General features: G+C 48.1%; 3 protein-coding genes across 9 annotated transcripts; 2 read left to right on the top strand and 1 right to left on the bottom strand.

Moving 5' to 3' along the window:
* Positions 1-120: 120 nt before the first annotated feature.
* Positions 121-1,920, top strand: NDUFA2 (NADH:ubiquinone oxidoreductase subunit A2). Its single transcript, XM_060093469.1, has 3 exons — positions 121-275; positions 398-504; positions 1,720-1,920. Exons 1-3 carry the CDS (start codon positions 175-177, stop codon positions 1,809-1,811), a joined length of 300 nt encoding a protein of 99 aa, XP_059949452.1. The 5' UTR covers positions 121-174; the 3' UTR covers positions 1,812-1,920.
* Positions 1,921-2,011: 91 nt separating this feature from the next.
* Positions 2,012-7,447, bottom strand: TMCO6 (transmembrane and coiled-coil domains 6). Of its 7 annotated transcripts, none has more exons than XM_060093468.1 (12): positions 7,258-7,447; positions 7,045-7,157; positions 5,420-5,535; positions 5,130-5,313; positions 4,767-4,871; positions 4,505-4,590; positions 4,158-4,274; positions 3,833-3,944; positions 3,532-3,718; positions 3,293-3,387; positions 2,714-2,881; positions 2,012-2,463 (listed from the first exon to the last, which is right to left on the bottom strand). In XM_060093468.1, exons 7-12 carry the CDS (start codon positions 4,241-4,243, stop codon positions 2,350-2,352), a joined length of 762 nt encoding a protein of 253 aa, XP_059949451.1. In that variant the 5' UTR covers positions 4,244-4,274; positions 4,505-4,590; positions 4,767-4,871; positions 5,130-5,313; positions 5,420-5,535; positions 7,045-7,157; positions 7,258-7,447; the 3' UTR covers positions 2,012-2,349. The 7 variants fall into 7 exon arrangements, 6 of the variants coding, with proteins under 6 accessions (XP_059949451.1, XP_059949446.1, XP_059949447.1 ...); XM_060093463.1 differs by having other exon boundaries at positions 7,292-7,447; XM_060093464.1 differs by having other exon boundaries at positions 3,305-3,387; positions 7,292-7,447.
* Positions 7,448-13,796: 6,349 nt separating this feature from the next.
* Positions 13,797-16,001, top strand: CD14 (CD14 molecule). The gene is made up of 2 exons (XM_060092017.1): positions 13,797-14,156; positions 14,246-16,001. The coding sequence occupies exons 1-2, from the start codon at positions 14,154-14,156 to the stop codon at positions 15,359-15,361; spliced, it is 1,119 nt and encodes a 372-aa protein (XP_059948000.1). The 5' UTR covers positions 13,797-14,153; the 3' UTR covers positions 15,362-16,001.
* The last annotated feature ends 3,776 nt before the right edge of the window (positions 16,002-19,777 follow it).

Here is a 19,777-nt window from a genome sequence, read left to right as displayed (position 1 = left end):
TTTTCCGCCGCAACGGAGGGCGGAGAAATCCGAGTGAGAGTTGACCTGCAATGCTGTTATGGCATTGGCTAAACTTGGCCCCGCCCCTTACGTCAGCCAACCTATCCCGGGGCTGGAGCGTCCGCGGCTGACTTGGCCGGAAGGTCTAGGGCGGATGATTTGGTACTAGCCCAGATGGCGGCTGCCGCAGCGAGTAGGGGGATCCGTGCCAAATTGGGCCTCCGTGAGATTCGTATCCACTTATGCCAGCGCTCGCCCGGAAGCCAGGGAGTCAGGTGAGGCGCGGCCCGGTGAGGCGGGCGGGCTTCGGGGCGCCGGGGTCACGACCTCGACCTCCCGGGTGTTTGAGGAGGCCCGCGCCCACACCGCACGCACGGTGCTCTCTTCGGCCCTGCAGGGACTTCATCGAGAAACGCTATGTGGAGCTGAAGAAGGCGAACCCCCACCTGCCCATCCTAATCCGCGAGTGCTCTGATGTGCAGCCCAAGCTATGGGCCCGCTACGGTGAGCACAGGACGCCGGGGGCCTGAGACCCCGGTGGAGTAACAAGGGTTCGAGAAAAGAAAGGGCCGCCCAAGGTCACACAGAAACCTGTACAGGGACTGAATTCGGACTTGCTGTTGACCTCGTTGCAGATAAGGAAATATACATTCGCAGGGTTACAGGATGCTTTGTGTCCCAATAACATCTATGTGGAGGCGGGCCCTGTCCTGCATAGGGATCAGGAGCTGTCGTTTTTGTAATTCAGAACAGGCTTCAGATAGGGGAGAAGGGATGCTGGTCCAGTCCATCAGTGTAGGACCTTCCAAATTGTGTGGTCAGTGCCGGTCCAGGAGAGTGTGAGAATCTCAGTAGTAAAAACCTAAAATAATGACTGTGTTGAGCACTTACTGCTAGGCCCTGTGCTGAGTGCTTTCCTGCCTAAATCTCATTTAACCTTAATTAATATGAGGGATGGATTCTTTGGTTATTCAGCTAGGATGTATAACAGGGTTGAGCTTCTACATCTGTTCCCCCTTCCTAGACTGCACTTCTGCCAGACTTCCATGGCTGGCTCTTTGTTGTAATTCAACCTCCTCAGAAAGGCATTCCCTGGCCAGTTATGTAACATTGCCCCTTTACCCTATATAATTTTACCACATACTTATTAATATATTACCTGTGTGTCATTTTACCACAATTTGAAAATTACTGTCATGTTGCCTGACACATAGGGACACACAATATTTATACTTACTGAATAATGGTATTTTTAATCACGGCTTTTAGCTAAACCTCGCCCTAGGAATGTCTGGAGGATGGCAGGGAGTCACACCCAAGGCAGATCCATTATAACAGTAGACAACTGCAGTATGCCATGCACTAAACGTTGTTTGGAGGAGGAACAAAGGTTTTCCTTCCAAAAGCCAGCAGACTAGAGAAGGAGATGGACACAAATAACTTTAGTTTAGATGAACAATGGGAGCCACTGAATGGGCACCATTAAAAGGCAGGCTCATGTAATACACTGCTCACAATGGTTAATAATAAGTGCCTACCATACCCCTTAAAACGTTCCTGAAACACTTTCCTTCCCATTATGACCATCCAGAATCAGCCGAAATTCTACTACCCTTCCTATCCTACCAAGACTTTAAATTGAAGACAGAGACCTTTTATTATACTTTGGTAGCCCGTACAGTGCAGAGTGGATACTTAATCACCTCCCTCTCTCTTCAGCATTTGGCCAAGAGAAGAATGTCTCTTTGAACAACTTCAGTGCTGATCAGGTAACCAGAGCCCTGGAGAATGTGCTAAGTGGCAAAGCCTGAAGCCTCTACTGAGGATTAAGAGCAAGAGCCCCGGAGCCTGAGCTCTGCTGGACTGAGTACAATGTGGAGAAATGTGTTCTTCTGCTCTTTATAAAGCTTGTGCTGAAAATGCTGTCTCAGGATGTTCTGTTTCTCACTCCACTGACTACCCCTTATTGTGCAATCAAACGAGGCAAAGCAGCTGAATATAAAAATAAAACTTATTTTATTCCATCCCATCAAAAGCCACCAGCTGCTGAAGCAAAAAAAAAAAAAAAAAAAAAAAAGAAAGAAAAAAAGAAAAGAAAGAACAAGAAAAAAGGAGATGCTATGGACCCAGATTAAGTAGGCCACACTGGGTTCCCTCTGGTCCTCCCGCCTGGACACTGCTGGGTAAAACAGGAGGAGCTGGGATCCAGAGATCTTGACTTAGGCTTAGGCGTGGGAGCAGAGGGCATGATGTCATTATGGTTCTAAACCTCCCAAAGGGGCTCTGTGAGCCAGGAAGCTGGGGAGTGAGGGAGATGGGGAGTGGAGTACATGACTTTGAGAAGTCAAGTCACCCATGAAGAGCTGTCTGCTGGAGAGCATGCACACGATCCTGGAGCTGTGCCACCTCCTCATGCCTTTGTAGGGCTTGCAGCCCTGACTGCTGCAAGAAGGCCTGGGCAGCCTGAGAGCAGGGAAGAAAAGGATTCAACACTGGGTCCCTCAGTGCTAACACGCAATTACCACAGCCTTATAGGTTAGCCCACCTCTTCTTGGGAGAATGCATTCCCAACAAGAGTATGGAAGTTCGGACCTGGAGCCCACATAGGCTAGCCAGGCCCAGAGCAATGACTAAAGTTACTGGAAGGAAAGGGGCCATGGTGAGACCAGAGGCTTCAGAACAGAAGGACTGGGGACTAAGGCCAGAAACCCACCCCTGGCTGATAGAGGAACAGCAGTTGCAGCAGCTCCAAACTCTGGCCTACTACTTCAGTGTCAGAGAAGGCCAACATGTCCAGCAGGGAGGAGAGCAGGGGCCCTGGCCATAGACGCTGACAGTAAGCAGGACCTTTCTCTGCAACGTTGCACAGAACCGTGAGCACCTGCAGACAGATACATGTACACAGTCCCCACAAACGATGAAAACCGAAGATTTTAACGATAGCTTCTATGGAATCCTGACCACATGCCCAGGCACTGTGCCAAGCACTTTTATATGCATATTCTGTAATCCCCTCAGCCACCCTCAGGTAGGATTACTATTCCCAATTATAAATGAGGAAACTGAAGCTTAAGGTGGTTAGTTGATTTGCCCAAGGTTAGTTACTAGTAAATTACAGTTTAGGGACTCACACCTAGACTGTCTGGTCTATGACTGATGGTCTGGCCCTGAAGCCATCCATACCACACCACCTGCCAGCTCTCAGCTAAGGGTACTTCTGAGGGCTCAGGGCTGCTCCCACTGTTTACACTTTGGCCACCAGACCTTGGACTCAAGTGACCCCAATACCTACCAACACGCTCACCACATTAGATACAGACAACAAGTGCAAGAGGGGCTCAATCAGATCCAGGGAGAGCAAGGAGGTGCAGAAACTAGGACTGTTTGCTGGAAGGGAAAAATGTCAGGGTGAAGTTCCTCCAACTGGGGCATGAAACCAACCCACTCCCAATCCTACCCACCTCAGCCCAGGCCATGAGGAATTATTCCCAGTATCTAAAGATCCAGGCCTAGGCAGATTATGGTGCTTACCAGTGAGGTTGTTAAGGAGCCAGAGGCCCTCAGGAAGCAGGCTGGGCTGTTTCTGGAGGAGGAACTGCAGAAGGATAAATAAGGCTGCCACAACACGCTCATCTCGGAGCTGCAGTTGCCCTCCCACAGCCTCTGCTGCTGCCTCTGTTAGCAAGTTGCTTAGACACCGAAGCACAGGGCATGCCAGCTGCAAAGATGAGTTAGGGTTCAGGTTTAAGGAGGAAGGGGCAACCTGCACACTGGAGCAGGAGCTGAGTAAAAAGAAAGGTCACCCAGAGGTTGACCTGTCCTCTTCACCTACCAGCTCCAGTCCTGCATCCTCAGTTCTCTGGACAGCCCCAGCCAAGTCCAACAGCAGCAGCCCCAGGGTAGACAGAGCGCCCTGGGTGATGAGCAGGGCATTGTTGACCTGGCTGGGCAACAGGAAGCAAGTAGTCACTACTCGGTCAATCCTACCTTTAAGGTGGCAAATGACCTAGGTCTGTGGGTTTCCTGAGCTCCAAGAAGAGAGGACCATAGAACAAAGAAAACTCACCACAATTCCAGAAACCAAAGTTCAAAAACCTGAGTGTCATGGAAGGAAGCCCCAGGGGAGGTTTGTGGCACTTTCCCAATTGGCCTATTACCTGCAGATGATGTAATGAAGGCACCAGGCAAACTCCACAGCTACTCCGAGGTTCAGCTTTGGGCCAGGTTGCAACAGTTGCAGCATATGTTGTGGGAGAGTGGAGCCCAGGACAGAGCTGTCAGTAGAAGCAGAGCTGTGAGTAGGAACCACAGAAGGCAAGATGCCAGTCACTCTTCCCAAACCCTGAGAGCAGGTGGGAAAGCGTCCAAACCCAAAGCTCTTCCCAGTCAGGCACATGGGGTTGAAATGTGCAACAGCTTTGGAAACGACTCGATCAGGCATCAGGGCCTACACTACCAAGTAGGTCACACCTGCCTACACATCTGGAGACTCAATTTTACTTACGGGATGATCTTCTCTGGAGCTTCCTTAGCCTGCAGAAGCTGGGACAAGGCATATCCAAGAGCTTCCAGCACAGTCAGATGGGGAGACTAGAAGCAGACAGAGTAGGGATCTGACTCTGGAGCCTAGGCCATAAGATTTCCTGAGAGTTTCAACCCCTTAGCACAGGGCAGAGGATGGAGCTGCCTACCCAGAGCAGGTGGGGCATGTGGAGAGACGTGAGGGGAGGGGTGCCCAGAGAGGAAGCAAGGAGGTGGACACTTACCTGGATGCAGGCAGCCAAGGCCGGAACAATGCCCTGTGGCAGGAGCTGCCTTCTCACAGCCTCACTCTCCACAATCAGGTTACCCAGTGTATACAGACAGAGCTCCTGAGAGCGGGACAACAAAAGCACCGGGCTTGGCCTGTCTCAGGCCGGGGTGGGGTAGGGGTGGGAGTGGGGAAGCTGGAGCATACCTGTCCTTGAGGATCGGGACACAGGGGAATGGGAGATGATGGGTGTGTGTATGGCTGGGGGCATCAGGAGAAACAGGTTTTCCTCTTTTGCCTACCTGCCAGCTCAAACTGGACCCAAAAGCACAATTTTTAAATCCAAACCAAGAACAAGGTAGGAAGGGGCAGGGCTTACTATAAAGTCTGAGCTGTGACCGGAGAGGTAGGTGAGAAGGTAGGAAGTGGCTGGCAGGCAGGCCTCAACTACTGCAGACTGCTCAGAGTGAGAGAGCTCATGAAGGCACCGAGCCGCCTCAAGCTGCAGCAGGGCCTGGTTGCTGGTCAGGAGCCCGACTAGGGTCCGAATGCTGCCCTCCAGCCTACATGAGTGAGCACCAGAGCCCTGCTCAGCCAGTGGCCCATCCCCCCCACACTCCTGTCCACCCCTCAGAGCCCCAGCCACACACTCACACCACCCACACTGACCTGATGAAGGTCTGTTGCGTCTCAGGGTGCTGCAAGCCTCGCCGAAGGCTGACCAGAGCCCTCTCTCTCTCCTTTTCCTCTGTCCCCCGCTGGGCTAACCGCAGGAACTGCTGGATCTGGAGCCCAGGGCAGGGAGAAGAGAGATGGCAACACATAGTTGCCAGAAAGCAAGGCATGAGTTCTGCTGTGCCCACTTCAGCTGTGAGCCCTTCAATATGGCACTATTCCTAGAACTCGTCATTCACAGTATTATGGCCAATAAGTGCCAACCTTGCAGTAGAGTGGACAGAAGAGGGAATCAGAACTGGGTTTAATACAAGCCCTGCCACTTAGCTACAGGGGACTAAACCCCAGTTTCTCACCTGAAAAATGGGCATAACATCTACTCTGCCGTTTTACTGTGTTATTTCAAGGATAACATTTAAACCTCTCAGCCTGGCACAACCTATCCCTCTAGCGATTCTCCCCATGCAACCGACACTGCAACAACACTGCGCATCACATAACGTGTTTTTTAATGCTTCCAAACTTTCACATAATCTTTCCGCCTGGGATACCCTCCCCAGGTCCTCCACTTCCTTTAGATTTCTGCTCTCACTGCCTCTGGGAAGTTAGCTCTTTCTGACTCCCTTTGGAAGACTCAGGGGTTTCTATTGTGCCTCATGTTTCCTTCATGACAGGTAGAAGCACATCTGTCTCCTTCATTGGGTTGTGAACACGTCAAAGAAAGGGACTCTCTCTTCATCTTTCTGTACCTCAGTACCCAGCATAGGTGCCTTGGTATAAAGTAAGCACACAATGAATAAATGGTATAACCTAGGTGTAAGTGCTTTGTAAACTATATATGTAAACATAATATAAACAGGGGATGCCCAATGCTTGCTGAATAAATAAATGAGCTGAAATTCTTTCGTTCACTTATTCCATAAATACTGAGCATCTACTATATGCCAGATACTGTATAGGCATCTGAGTTTTCAATGATGACAAATAAGATAAGGTCCAGGTTCCTGTGGATTTAAAGTCTAGTTGGAGAAACGGTAACAAGCAATTAGTATGATTCTCTGCAGACCCACTTTAGATGCAGCAAATGCAAAGGCCTTGAGACAGGAAAGAGCCTGGTATATTGTTCCAAGAACTGAAAAGGGACAATTTGTCTGAAATGAGTGAACTGATAAGGTTGGAAGTAGCAGAGGTTAGACCATGCTGGACTGTGTAGATCACAGGAAGGATTTTGGTCTCTGTGTTTTTAAAAGACGCATCTGACTGACTGATGTATAGAGAATTAACTTGAGGAGGCAAAATTTCTGCAGATGACCTGTTAGGAGGCTGCTGTTAAGTATTCAGAGAAGAGGGTGGTGGCAATCGTGATGGCAACGCCATTTAAAAGACTCCACAGCTCTTTAGGAGGTAAAAAAAAGGGGGGGGGCTAGGACTTGATGATATATTGATGTGGGGATGAGGGATAGAGTTGTCGAGGATGATTCCCTGGTTTCCAGCTTGGCCCACTAGATGGAAGGAGGTGTTGAAGGGACCGCGTTCAGGTCTGGGGGCGGACCACGAGTACAAGAGAAGGTATTTGCCGCTACCTGGTGTGGATCTAACCAAGCACCCTGCCCCCTCACCTCGGCTTCCCCGAAGATCGTGGCCACACATCCCTCCTCGGCTTCCTCCAAGGTTTCGTCTCTCAGCAGCCTCTTGCTGACCAGCTGCTGCTCTCTCCGTGCCTTCCGCAGTGCTGGGAGCAAAGGAGCCGCTTGATCATGGAAGGGGCACCCAGGACCCAGAACCCATCTCCAACCCTGGAAGCCTCCTCACCCCTACTCCGACCGCCATACCCTCATCCTCCCGTGTTCCCTCGCCCGCCGGCACCTGCCTCCCGCTCCCGCCGGCGGCACCGTAGCTCCTCCACCCCGCAGCATAACGGCTTGAGGCGGCCCCGCTGTCGGCTCCACATGCTGGAACTGGAGTAAACCCGCACCAGAGAGCACGTATCGGGACCCAGGCGTCTAGAAGATGGTACGGACTGCGCAGCCGCAGCGCAGAGCGGAAGGGGAGCTGCCAATGGGCGGGGCATGAAGTGAAGTGAAGGCGGGGCTGCACTAGGGGAAGCGACCACGGGCGGGGCGGGGCGGGGCGGGGCGGGGCGGGGCGGGGCGGGGCGGGGCGGAGGTTAGAGGAGGAGTGGGATCTGTAGACGAGCTAATTCCAGGTAGCCGCCCCTTCCCTTGGCCTCCGGCTTCTCGGCTTCCGATCTAGTAAAGGAAGTAACTCAACCTCGACCCGGACAGCCCCAGGCCCCTAGCGTCACCTTCCACTCAGCAAACACAACCTACCCATCCCTAACAGATTCTAAACGAACATTCAAAACTACCCCGAGTTCTAGGAAGATGTCGAATGCCATTTCACTAATAACTCGGCTCTCAGTGATGAAAGCTGGCTAACCCCGGGAAGTGCATTACCTTATTGAGTGTTCGCCATGACAATTATCCTCATTTTTCAGGTGAGAAAAAGGAAACAAATTCAATTATGTGTCACTGTTCTGGATAAAAGTGAACTGCAAGGGCTTCCCTGGTGTCGCAGTGTTGATAAGAATTCGCCTGCCAATGCAGGGGACACGGGTTCGAGCACTGAGCCAGGAAGATCCCACATGCCAGGGAGCAACAAAGCCCGTGCGCCACAACTACTGAGCCTGCGCTCTAGAGGCAGAGAGGCACAGCTACTGAGCCCACGTGCCACAGCTACTGAAGCCTGCGCACCTAGAGCTCGTGCTCCGCAACAAGAGAAGCCACTGCAATGAGAAGCCCGCGCACCGCAACAAAGAGTAGCCCCTGCTCGCTGCAACTAGAGAAAGCCCGTGCACAGCAACGAAGACCCAACGCAGCCAAAAATAAATTTATTAAATAAATAAAAAATTTAAAAATACTTTAAAAAAGTGAATGGCATTATCTTCAGGATAAAGTAGTTCTTTCATCAAATTTTGAGCGCCGCTAATCTAGTAGGTACTGGGGAAACTGGTGAATTTAAAACTGTGCTCCAGGGAATTCCCTGGCGTCCAGTGCTTAGGACTCGGTACTTGCACTGCCATGGCCCCAGGTTCAATACGTGGTCGGAGAACTAGATCCCGCAAGCCGCCCGCCGCAGCCACACAAACAAAAACTGTGTTCCATACCCTCAAAATCTGAACTGTGGCCAACTAAGCCCTACATGGTCTAATCCCTGCATACCTCTCCAGCCTTACCTTACTCATCTCTCCTAGGATCTTTGTTCCCTGAATAAGCCCTGCACATTTTCTCTTCTGGGCTTTTGCACAGGCTGTTCCACTGCCTAGAGCCCTGTCTCTGCCACCCCACCCTCACAACAACCAGCACTCTTCCCTTAATTAACACTGTCCTCAAGATCTCCAGTGTCCCCTACTCAGAACTACTGTACCAGTTCCCCCGTTATGAGAGCATATAGCACCGTACGCTTCTCCTTCATAACCCTTTTCACAGCTGACATTAAGTTACAGTGTAATTGTTTGACGTTGTCTTCTCCCAAACCGCCTTCACAGCTCCAAGAGAGTAGAGTCCTGGTAGCACTTAAGAACTTTTATTGAGGGAATTCCCTGGCCGTCCAGGGGTTAGGACTCCACGCTTTCACTGCCAAGGGCCCGCGTTCAATCCCTCGTGGGGGAACAAAGATCCTTCAAGCTGTGAGGCCAGAAAAAAAAAAAAGTTAAAAAGAATTCTCACTGAGGCCTCTAATCTTTAGAAAGCTACTACTTAGACAAATATGCAAGTAAGAACAAATCCAGGAATGGGAACTGTTCTTCAAACCCATTTCCTTCCCTTTAATTTAATTCCACCTCTTGGAGTCAATCAATGAAGCCTTTGATTTCTTCCACAAAACACCTAGTTAAAAATCTGCAGACCATCATCCTGCTCTCCATATCTTCTCTCCAGGTCCAGCAACCATCCAGCCTCTGGACAGCCACTTATTGAGCACCATTTATTTATTTAACTTTATTATTTTTTTTTTTATTTTGGCCATGCAGCTTGAGGAATCTTAGTTCCCCCACCAGGGATCGAACCCGTGCCCCTTGCAGTGGAAACGCAGAGCCCTAACCACTGGACCACCAAGGAATTCCCTGAGCACCATTTATTAATGCACCATGCTCTGGCTGGGGATAGGATCTGCGTCTTGTCCGCTTCCTCATGGGGCACGCTGGCTTCTAACACCTACATCTTTCTCCTGGTTGGGAAGATAAGGCAAGTCCCCAGGAAAAATCTATGCTCTGCCCAGAGTGTCTGCTCAAACAGTTACAGCTGCCCAAACTGTTTTTTATTTGGGGTTTTTTTTTTTGCACTTATCTGCCTGGCAACTCTGTTAATCCTGTAAGAAACAGCTCCATGTCCTCTCTACTACAAGGCTAGCTGTTCCTTTCTCTAGAGCTCCCCCAAGTCCTTGTCTCCTCTATAAGAGTCGTCTTCACTATGGACTGTAGTTCTGCATCTGCATTTGCCTCCCGCACCTACTAGAGTACTTGAGGAACCATGTGATGGTCACATCAGCATCCCAGGGCTTGGCATTAGCGCTGGCACTTGGTTTAGACAAACGATAGATATTTTTTGAATCAAGGTGTTAATTGGGGACCTTTGCAGAAACATTATTGCCCCTCTTAGCTTGGACCCCTCATCCAGAGTGTCTCCCCTAAGGTGATGGAATTTTTTTAACCATTTTTTAAAAATTGAAGTATAGTTAACTTACAATGTTGTGTAATATATATATATATTGGGTTGGCCAAAAGGTTCGTTCGTTTTTTTCCGTAAGATGGCTCTAGTAGCACTTAGTTGTCTTTAACTTCATTCAAAACGATTTTGTTAGATTGTATGTGACAGCTATCATATCAGCATGCATTTTAAAAAAGAGTTATCGAAATTGGTGAATTTTTGTGTAGCCATTTTAATATTGAAGATGGAAGGAAAAAAGCAACATTTTTGGCATATTGTGCTTTATTATTTTAAGAAAGGTAAAAATGCAACCGAAACGCAAAACAAGATTTGAGCAGTGTATGGAGAAGGTGCTGTGACTGATAGAACACGTCAAAAGTGGTGTGCGAAGTTTCATGCTGGAGATTTCTCACTGGACGATGCTCCACAGTTGGGTAGACCAGTTGAAGTTGATAGAGATCAAATCGAGACATTAATTAAAAACAATCAACGTTATACCACGTGGGAGATAGCCCGACGTACTCAAAATACCCAACTTAAGCGTTGAAAATCATTTGCACCAGCTTGGTTATGTTCATCACTTTGATGTTTGGGTTCCACATAAGTTAAGCAGAGGGAAAAGAAACTTCTTGACCATATTTCCGCGTGCGATTCTCTACTTAAACGTAATGAAAACGTTCCGTTTTTAAAACAAATTGTGATGGGCGATGAAAAGTGGATACTGTTAGGTGAGCCGACATGGGTTGTGAAAGAATTCACAGAAATATTAACAAGTGAAGAAAAGAAAGTTTTTATTCCTCCACTTTCCAAGGGAGGAAAGGGGCCAGACACATAGGGTGGCATTGGTCCCAAAAGGTGGGGTTTGAATCTTTTATTGAGCTTCAAAGGGCAAGGTGCAGGAAAAGGAGGTGAGTTCATGTCTATTCTGGTCCACAGCAGTACCAGGGCTGGCTTTGTGTCTATAGGATGTGGTTTTTCGAATAGACTTGCAGTCTTCAGTAATTTTCCAGGTCTCGGGTGTCTGAAAGAGACTTAATAGGTGCCCTTGACAGGTGTTACTCCATTTTGAATCATGTTAGGTGGGTTTACAGATACTGTACAATAACGTGGAATGGAAGAGATCGTGGGGCAAGCGAAATGAACACCACCAACCACACCAAAGGCCGGTCTTCATCCAAAGAAGGTGATGTTGTGTATATGGTGGGATTGGAAGGGAGTCCTCTATTATGAGCTCCTTCTGGGAAACCAAACGATTAATTCCAACAAGTACTGCTCCCAGTTAGACCAAATGAAAGCAGCACTCGACAAAAAGCATCCGGAACTAGTCAACAGAAAACGCATAATCTTCCATGAGGATAACGCAAGACCGCATGTTTCTTTGATGACCAGACAAAAACTGTTACAGCTTGGCTGGGAAGTTCTGATTCATCCGCCATATTCAGCACACATTCACCTGCGGATTTCCATTTATTTCGGTCTTTATAAAATTCTCTTAATGGAAAAAAATTCAGTTCCCTGGAGGACTGTAAAAGGCACCTGGAACAGTTCTTTGCTCAAAAAGATAAAAAGTTTTGGGAAGATAGAATTATGAAGTTGCCTGAAAAATGGCAGAAGATAGTGGAACAAAAGGGTGAATATGTTGTTCAATAAAGTTCTTGGTGAAAATGAAAAAAATGTGTCTTTTATTTTTACTTAAAAACCGAAGGCACTTTTTGGCCAACCTGATAGATATATATATATTCTTTTTCAGATTCTTTTCCATTGTAGGTTATTATAAGATACTGAATATAGTTCCTGTGCTATACAGTAGGTTCTTGTTATTAAGGTGATGGAATTTCCTGAGGAGCCAGGCTTCAGTGGCCTGAGTCTTCTGAATGCAGAGACTCTGATGAAGAAAATAACAATGAACGGCTATTGTTACAACCTTAGCCGTAGAGCTGGGATTCCAAGCCTTTTTGTCTGACTGCAGAGTCAGTGTATTTCACACTGAACTATACTTGTATCTTGGTCCTCAGGGATGTCCCAGTGACATGGTCTGGCCTTTAGACATGGCTTAGGGTATTACAACATGCCCAACAGGACACACAGGGAGCAGTGTGGTCCGATGGGGCTTCCTTGTTTGGATTGTGGACAGATGTAGCTACTTCTGGAAAAAGGGAAGTGAGAATTCAAATGTTTTTCATGTAGCTCTTTGCCCAGAAATCCAGAAGTTCAGACTTGTGAGGGCTGTTTTAAAAGCATAGCCCTTCTAAAATTGAGGGCAGTCATCAATTAGATCCCTTGAACTGTAACTTGCTTAATAAATAATATCGTGTAACCTGCCTTCACTGATCAAGCTCACCTTAATTGTTCCCGCAAATTACATACCCTCATGTAGCTTACACAATATGTCACAAGACTCCTTTAACTGCCCCTCTGTGGATAACACCTCTGACATATGGGTTTGCTATAGTAATGGTTCCTTAAGTTGATTTTCAGGAACTTAGAGTCAGCTCTTGCCAGGTCGTGTTCCAGCTGATTAAGACAGCTTGGAACAACAGACCCTCCAACTGGGCCTGTGCGAGTGTTGGATGGATGGCCTTTTGACATCAGAAGGCCAAAACTTCACCCTCAGATCGTGCTAATGCCACCATTTTCTGAACATGCATCCCATGAAGAAGCATGTAACTCAGATACACCTGAGCAGAATACTGATTACCTCACCTTTTTCCTGTCCCCAATCACCTTCCCCTGTACCTCCAACCACCCTATACCCTTCACCCATAAATATCCCAAGCCCCTTGCCTTCAGGGAGGTGAATCTGAGACTTGTTCTCCCTGCTCCTCACTTAGATCCCTTGTGAAAAACCCTTTCTCTGCTACAAACAAAAGCGTCACAGTGTTTGGCTTACTGCCTGTTGGGCAAACAAACCTGGTTTGGTAACAATTCCCCACCCTCTGGGACACTTGCTTTTTTTTCTTGACAAAGCAGGTGAGTTACTAATTAACCCTCATTCAACATAGGTCCAGCTTTTCATTCCTAGGGCATAGGTATTGTGCTGGGGAAAGGGCAGGAGATAGCTAGGTACAAGTGGGAAAATTATATTTAGGAATATCTCATTTCTCAAATGTCATGGCAGGGAAGTGGAAACTAAGAGAGCGAGGGACTTGGCCAATGTGTCTCTGTTAAACACATAGACTTCTCTACTTTTAAGAAAGCTATCACTTTAAAAAATTGTGAGGGGACTTCCCTGGCGGTCCAGTGGTTAAGACTCTGCTCTTCCAATGCAGGGGGCACGGGTTTGATCCCTGGTCGGGGAACTAAGATGCCACATGTCGTGCGGCCAAAAAAAAAAAAAAAAAAGCTATTATTTCTTAATAGACAAATTTAAAGAACAAGTCAGCAAAAAAAAAAGGGCAGGGGGAGCTATTCCTCAGACCAACTTCCTTCTCTTGAACCTAATTCTAGCCCTTGGAGTCAACAGATGAAGTTTGCAATCTCTTCCACAAAATATCCAGTTAAATACCTGAGGATATTCAGGGAGTTGGACTTGGGTGACAGGAGGTTAACAGTAATTACCAAGACTAGGGAAAAGTTAAGGAAACTACCCGGGTTGAGTTACTGGGCTATAGGCAGGGGACGTGAGAGTCTTGGCCTGAGGCACTGGGGATCTTCCTTTTCCCCATCTCAGACAAGGCTGGGGGCGCCTGAGTCATCAGGGCACTGCCTGAGGCAGAGGGCCCTAGTCGCTTTGCAAGATACTTCCTGTTATGGCTCCTTTCCTGGCAACATCATTCACTGCAAAATTTCCTAGGACAGCGGATGGGGTGGTTGGGAGGAAGAAAGGTGGGGAGTGACAGGGTTCAAAGAGGAGGGAATGGAGTGACATTCCAGGGTTACATAAACGTTCAGAGGCTGCCAAAGAGTAAGGACAGATAAGTTTGTGGAGTCTGGAAGCCGACTGAGAGCCGCTGTAAAGGAAAGAAGCCACAGCCCATCCCAGAGCCAGGCGGAGAGGCAGATGTTCTGAGGACCTATCGACCATGGTGAGTGTATGCTCTTGGGGCCGAAGGAGGGCTACTCGGGGAACCTTAGGGACCGGCAGGATCCGCCCTGACCTCCGCTGTCTTCGCAGGTGTGCGTGCCCTATCTGCTGCTGCTACTGCTGCCACTGCTGCGTGTGTCTGCGGCCACACCAGAGCCCTGCGAGCTGGACGAAGAAGATTTCCTTTGCGTCTGCAACTTCACGGATCCGCAGCCTGACTGGTCTAGCGCCTTGCAGTGTATGGTTGCTGTCGAGGTGGAGATCCGTGGCGGCGGCCGCAGCCTGGAACAGTTTCTAAAGAGCGCCGACGCCGACTTGAAGCAGTATGCTGACACGATCAAGGCTCTGCGCTGGCGGCGGCTCACGTTGGGAGCTGCCCAGGTTCCTGCTCGGCTTCTGGTCGCCCTTCTGCGGGCGCTCCGTTACTCCCGCCTCAAGGAACTGACGTTTGAGGACCTGGAGGTAACCGGCCCGATGCCGCCGCCGCCTCTGGAAGCCACTGGGCCTGCGCTCTCCACCCTCAGTCTCCGTAACGTGTCGTGGGCAACAGGAGGTGCCTGGCTCGGCGAACTGCAGCAGTGGCTCAAGCCTGGTCTCAGGGTACTGAACATCGCGCAAGCACACTCGCTTGCCTTTGCCTGCGCACATCTCCCCACCTTCCAGGCCCTCACCAGCCTAGACCTGTCTGACAATCCTGGACTCGGCGAGCGCGGGCTGATTGCGGCTCTCTGTCCGCACAAGTTCCCGACCCTCCAGGGTCTAGCGCTACGCAACGCGGGGATGGAGACGCTCAGCAGCGTGTGCGCTGCGCTGGCGGCGGCGAGTGTGCAACCCCACCGACTGGACCTCAGCCACAACTCGCTGCGCGCCACCGCCCCGGGCGCTACTTCATGTGTCTGGCCCAGCGCACTGAGCTCTCTCAACTTGTCGTTCGCGGGGCTGGAGCAAGTGCCTAAAGGCCTGCCGCCCAAGCTCAGCGTGCTTGATCTCAGTTGCAACAGGCTAAGCAGGGCGCCGCGGCCAGACGAGCTGCCCGAGGTAAATAACCTGACACTGGACGGGAATCCCTTTCTAGACCCTGGAGCCCTCAACCACCAAGAAGACCAGAAGAGCTCCGGTGTGGTACCAGTCTGTGCACGTTCCGCCTTGACCATGGGGGTGTCAGGAGCCCTGGCACTGCTTCAGGGAGCCGGGGCCTTTGCCTAAGGCCCAGGGGAGAGGGGGGAGAGGAATTAATTGGCTCAGATTGCCCTGGCTCTGGGAGAGCCTCGTCAGGACATCTCAACCAACCATCCCTCTGCCCCATCTTCATTAAAATCTTAAACAGCGGGTCCGTGTCATTCACTCAACAGACGTTTACTGGGCACATTGCTGGATAGCGAATCCATTATACTTAAACTTTCTTCATCCTAACTCCCTAGAAACCATACCTGCCCTTACTTAGAAAAGAACTACAGGGGCAGAAAGGGCAGGGAAAAGTCACCTGTCTAGGGCTGTGTGGGAGAACCAAGGGTTTCTGCCCAATGCAGGCTTCCTGAACAGATTACTGGCACCTGTTAAAGGATGTTTGAATGGTAAACATGCCTAGGAGGATACAGAATGTTTCCTCTCTGGTGCATTTTCCAAGAGTCAGCTTCTCCCTTTCCAAGGTAATAAAACCCAGAGCCATTTGCTTATTCTCACTCTCTTTTTTTTCTCCAACCCCCAGTGAGGAGAGACAGCTATGCCACTTGTTCTACATAAGCTCTGAGTTTTATAATTTCAGGCTTCCTCTCCTGTAGTGTACAGCCCCTCTGCACACACAGGTACACTGGCTTTCACTGTGTCATGTAATGGAGAGTTTGGGGTTGGGGAACTGATACAAGATGCTGTCATTTAACAGCCTGTCTCTGAACCAGAGATCTTGTGACTATGTTAGTATATGTGTGTATAATCGTTCTTTGATTTGCAAACAGGATAACACCTTAGACCCTTCACAGCTCCTCAGACCCCTGCACAGGGCAATTAATAGTATACGTCCTCTGAACCACATTATCTCAGCGACCCAGGACATCAGCCAAGAGGTACTGTTCCTTCTAAGGGTCCCTTCTTCATTACATCAAGGAGGCAGCCACACCCAGCAGAGATCTAGTTATCTGCCTCGAGGGGGACCTCAAGAGGAGTGGGAGGAGGCATGTAAACATAGCCCTCCAGCATGCCTCCCTCCAGTGTCCAGAACCACACAGATAGGAATGGAGAATGCAAATTAACATTGATGGGAGAGTTACACAGGTTATCAGACCATGGGCTCAAAGAGTCATAGGGACAGCTAAATAAACTGCCAATCTATGTGGCTGAACCACACTGACTCCATTTTGTCACCTCCATCTTAGACCCACAGTCTTGCCCCTCCCCTTTCTGCACAACTGAGCTTTAGTCTACTCACAAGGAGTGCACCCAAGCCAGATTACTTTCCTAACAACTTTTACTCTTGCCTTCATGTGATATGAAAACTGGAAGAATGCCTTTTGTTGACACAGATGGTTAATGGTCATGAGACCCCCAGGAGGAAAAAGCCCCCGTTCCCTTGGATGCATATGTGCATCTTACCTGCGAGTCAAATTCTGTTTTTCGCTTTGGCCCCTTTAAATACAAGGTATCCCCTTCACAGAGCACAGCTGTGGATGCCTCTGGATCCTAGCTGTATGTAAATTCACAATACGCATTATGTAATATGGCTGTATGTCAGTACCCACAATACACTTCAAAATTGCACTTTATGGAGTTGCCTGCTTTGTTTTTTGGTCTCAAAGTTCTTTCTCAGTTCGGTGGATATTATTCAATATCTCTGCCTCCCAACACTTTTGCATGTGGATAGACAGTTTTCCCAATACCATTTCTTGAAAAGACATTGAATGGTCTTGGCACCCTTGTCGAAAATCATTTGACCATATATGTGAGGTTTTATTTCTGGGCTCTCTACTCAATTCTATTGGTCCATATATCCCTTTTTTTGTTTGTTTGTTTGTTTTTTGCGGTACGCGGGCCTCTCACCGTTGTGGCCTCTCCCGCTGCGGAGCACAGGCTCCGGACGCGCAGGCCCAGTGGCCATGGCTCACGGACCCAGCCGCTCCGCAGCATGGGGGATCTTCCCGGACTGGGGCACAAACCCGCGTCCCCTGCATTGGCAGGTGGACTCTCAACCACTGCGCCACCAGGAAAGCCCCATATATCTGTTTTTATGCCAGTACCACACTGTTGTGGTTACTGTAGGTTTGTAATAGGTTATGAAATCAGGAAGTGTGAGATCTCCAATTTTATTCTTTTTTTCAAGATTGTTTTGGCTCTTTGGGGTCCCTTGAGATTCCATATGAATCTTAGGATGGATTTTTCTATTTCTGCAAAAAATGCCATTAGATTTTGACAGGGATTTAATTAAATCTGTAGCTTGCCTTGGGGAGTGTTGATATCCTAATCATATTGTCTTCCAATCCATGAATATGGGATGATTTTCCATTTACTTGTGTCTTCTTTAATTCTTTCAGCAATTTTTGTAGTTTTCATTGTAAGTCTTTCATCTCCAGTTAATTTCTAAGTACTTTATTTTATTTTTTGATGCTATGGTAAATGGAATTGTTTTTCTTAATTTCCTTTCCAGACTGTTCATTGTTAGTGTATAGAAGCTGCTGAACTGAAACAAATAGACTGCCAGATAGTTCTCCTGCAAAGACAGGTTTCTTTGGGATCAGCAGAGAATTGCAATTCAGGGGTCTCAACCACGGCGAGCTATTAATACATGCAAGTTTCTGTATGGCAAAGGTAGGAGAACACTTTTATACAGAGGAAAAGGAAGGTGGGAGGGCTCCTTGCCAGTAAAAAAGGAGTCTTTCTTCTTCCTGTTGGGCTCTGCTAAGGTCTCAGGGCATGAAGCAGTCCCTTCTGGTCTCCCAACTCTATTTAATTGAGGTTTCTGTTTATTTGTTTTACAAAACTCACTGGATTTTGTTTGTTGGTTTTGTATGCTTCAACTTTGCTGAATTTGTTTATCAGTTCTAACAGGTTTTTTTGTGTGGAATTTTCAGGATTTTCTATATATAAGATCATGTCATCTGTGGACAAAGATAATTTTACTTCTTCCTTTCCAGTTTGGATGTCTTTTCTTTCCTTTTCCTGCCTAACTTCTTTGGCTAGGATTTCCAGTACTATGTTAAATAGGAGTGACAAAAGTGGGCATCCATGGGCTTCCCTGGTGGTGCAGTGGTTGAGAGTCTGCCTGCTGATGCAGGGGACACGGGTTCGTGCCCCGGTCCGGGAAGATCCCACATGCCGCGGAGCGGCTGGGCCCGTGAGCCATGGCCGCTGAGCCTGCGCGTCCAGAGCCTGTGCTCCGCGCGCGACGGGAGAGGCCGCAACAGTGAGAGGCCCGCGTACGGCAAAAAAAAAAAAAAAAAAAAAAAAAAAGTGGGCATCCCTGACTTGTTCCTGATCTTAGAAAGTTTTGTCTTTCACCATGGAGTATGATTGATGTTATGTTCATAAGATAATCTTCATTAAGATGAGGGAAACAGCATGATTGTATGCAGATAGGAATAAGATATCTATTTTTTCTCTTTATTCTGGTAAAAAATATATATATAGTAAAATTTGCCATTTTAACCATTTTTAAGTGTAAGTACGGTGGTATTAATTACATTCACAGTATTGTGCAACCATCACCACAATTTCCAGAATTTTTTTGTCACCCCAAGAGAAACTCTGTACCCGTTAAGCAAATACTCTCCATTTCCCCTCCCCCTAGAGCCTGGGAACATCTAATCTACTTTCTGTCTCTATGAATTTGCCTATTCTAGATATTTAATATAAGTGGGATCATACAGTATTTATGTCTGGTTTATTTAACTTAGTATGATGTTTTCAAGGTTCATTTATGTTGTAGCATGTGTCAGTACTTCATTGCTTTTTATGGCTGTACGATACTCCATTGTATTATAAACTACATTTTGTCTATTCATTCATCTATCGATGGACACTTTTTGGCTATTGTGAATGATGCTACTATGAACATTTTAGTACACAAATCTGTTTATGTACCCCTTTTCAGTTCTTTTGCATATATACCTAGGAGAAGTATTGCTGGATCATATGGTAATTATATGTTTAATGTTTTGAAGAACCTCCAAACTCTTTTCCACAGCGGCTGCACCATATTACATTCCCATCAGCAATGTATGAGGGTTGGACTTCCCTGGTGGTGCAGTGGTTAAGAATCCGCCTGCCAGTGCAGTGGACATGGGTTCGAGCCCTGGTCTGGGAAGATCCCACATGCTGTGGAGCAACTAAGCCTGTGTGCCACAACTGCTAACCCTGCTCTCTACAGCCCGAGAGCCACAACTACTGAGCCCCCGTGCTACAATTACTGAAGCTCACGCGCCTATAGCCTGTGCTCCGCAACAAGAGAAGCCACTGCAATGAGAAGCCTGCGCTCCGCAATTAAGAGTAGCCCTGGTTCGCCGCAACTAGAGAAAGCCAGAGCGCAGCAACGAAGACCCAACGCAGCCAAAAATACATTAATTAATTTAAAAATATGTATGAGCATTCTTATTTATCCACTTTCTCACCAACAGTTTTCTTTTTAATTACATT

The sequence above is a fragment of the Mesoplodon densirostris genome, chromosome 3 (genome assembly GCF_025265405.1).
Source record: "Mesoplodon densirostris isolate mMesDen1 chromosome 3, mMesDen1 primary haplotype, whole genome shotgun sequence".
NCBI lineage: Eukaryota > Metazoa > Chordata > Mammalia > Artiodactyla > Ziphiidae > Mesoplodon > Mesoplodon densirostris.
Note: the sequence above shows the minus strand (reverse complement) of the source record. Positions and strands in the feature narration are given on the sequence as shown.

Bases quoted from the DNA above. Each gene is read 5' to 3' on its own strand.
- NDUFA2 (XM_060093469.1), top strand. From the start codon at position 175: ATGGCGGCTGCCGCAGCGAGTAGGGGGATCCGTGCCAAATTGGGCCTC. The intron at 276-397 runs GTGAGGCGCGGC...TCGGCCCTGCAG, and splicing joins CCCGGAAGCCAGGGAGTCAG to GGACTTCATCGAGAAACGCT. The intron at 505-1,719 runs GTGAGCACAGGA...CTCTCTCTTCAG, and splicing joins CAAGCTATGGGCCCGCTACG to CATTTGGCCAAGAGAAGAAT.
- TMCO6 (XM_060093463.1), bottom strand. From the start codon at position 7,376: ATGTGGAGCCGACAGCGGGGCCGCCTCAAGCCGTTATGCTGCGGGGTG. The intron at 7,158-7,291 runs GTGCCGGCGGGC...CTTTGCTCCCAG, and splicing joins CCGGCGGGAGCGGGAGGCAG to CACTGCGGAAGGCACGGAGA. The intron at 5,536-7,044 runs GTGAGGGGGCAG...CCTGGGCTCCAG, and splicing joins CGATCTTCGGGGAAGCCGAG to ATCCAGCAGTTCCTGCGGTT.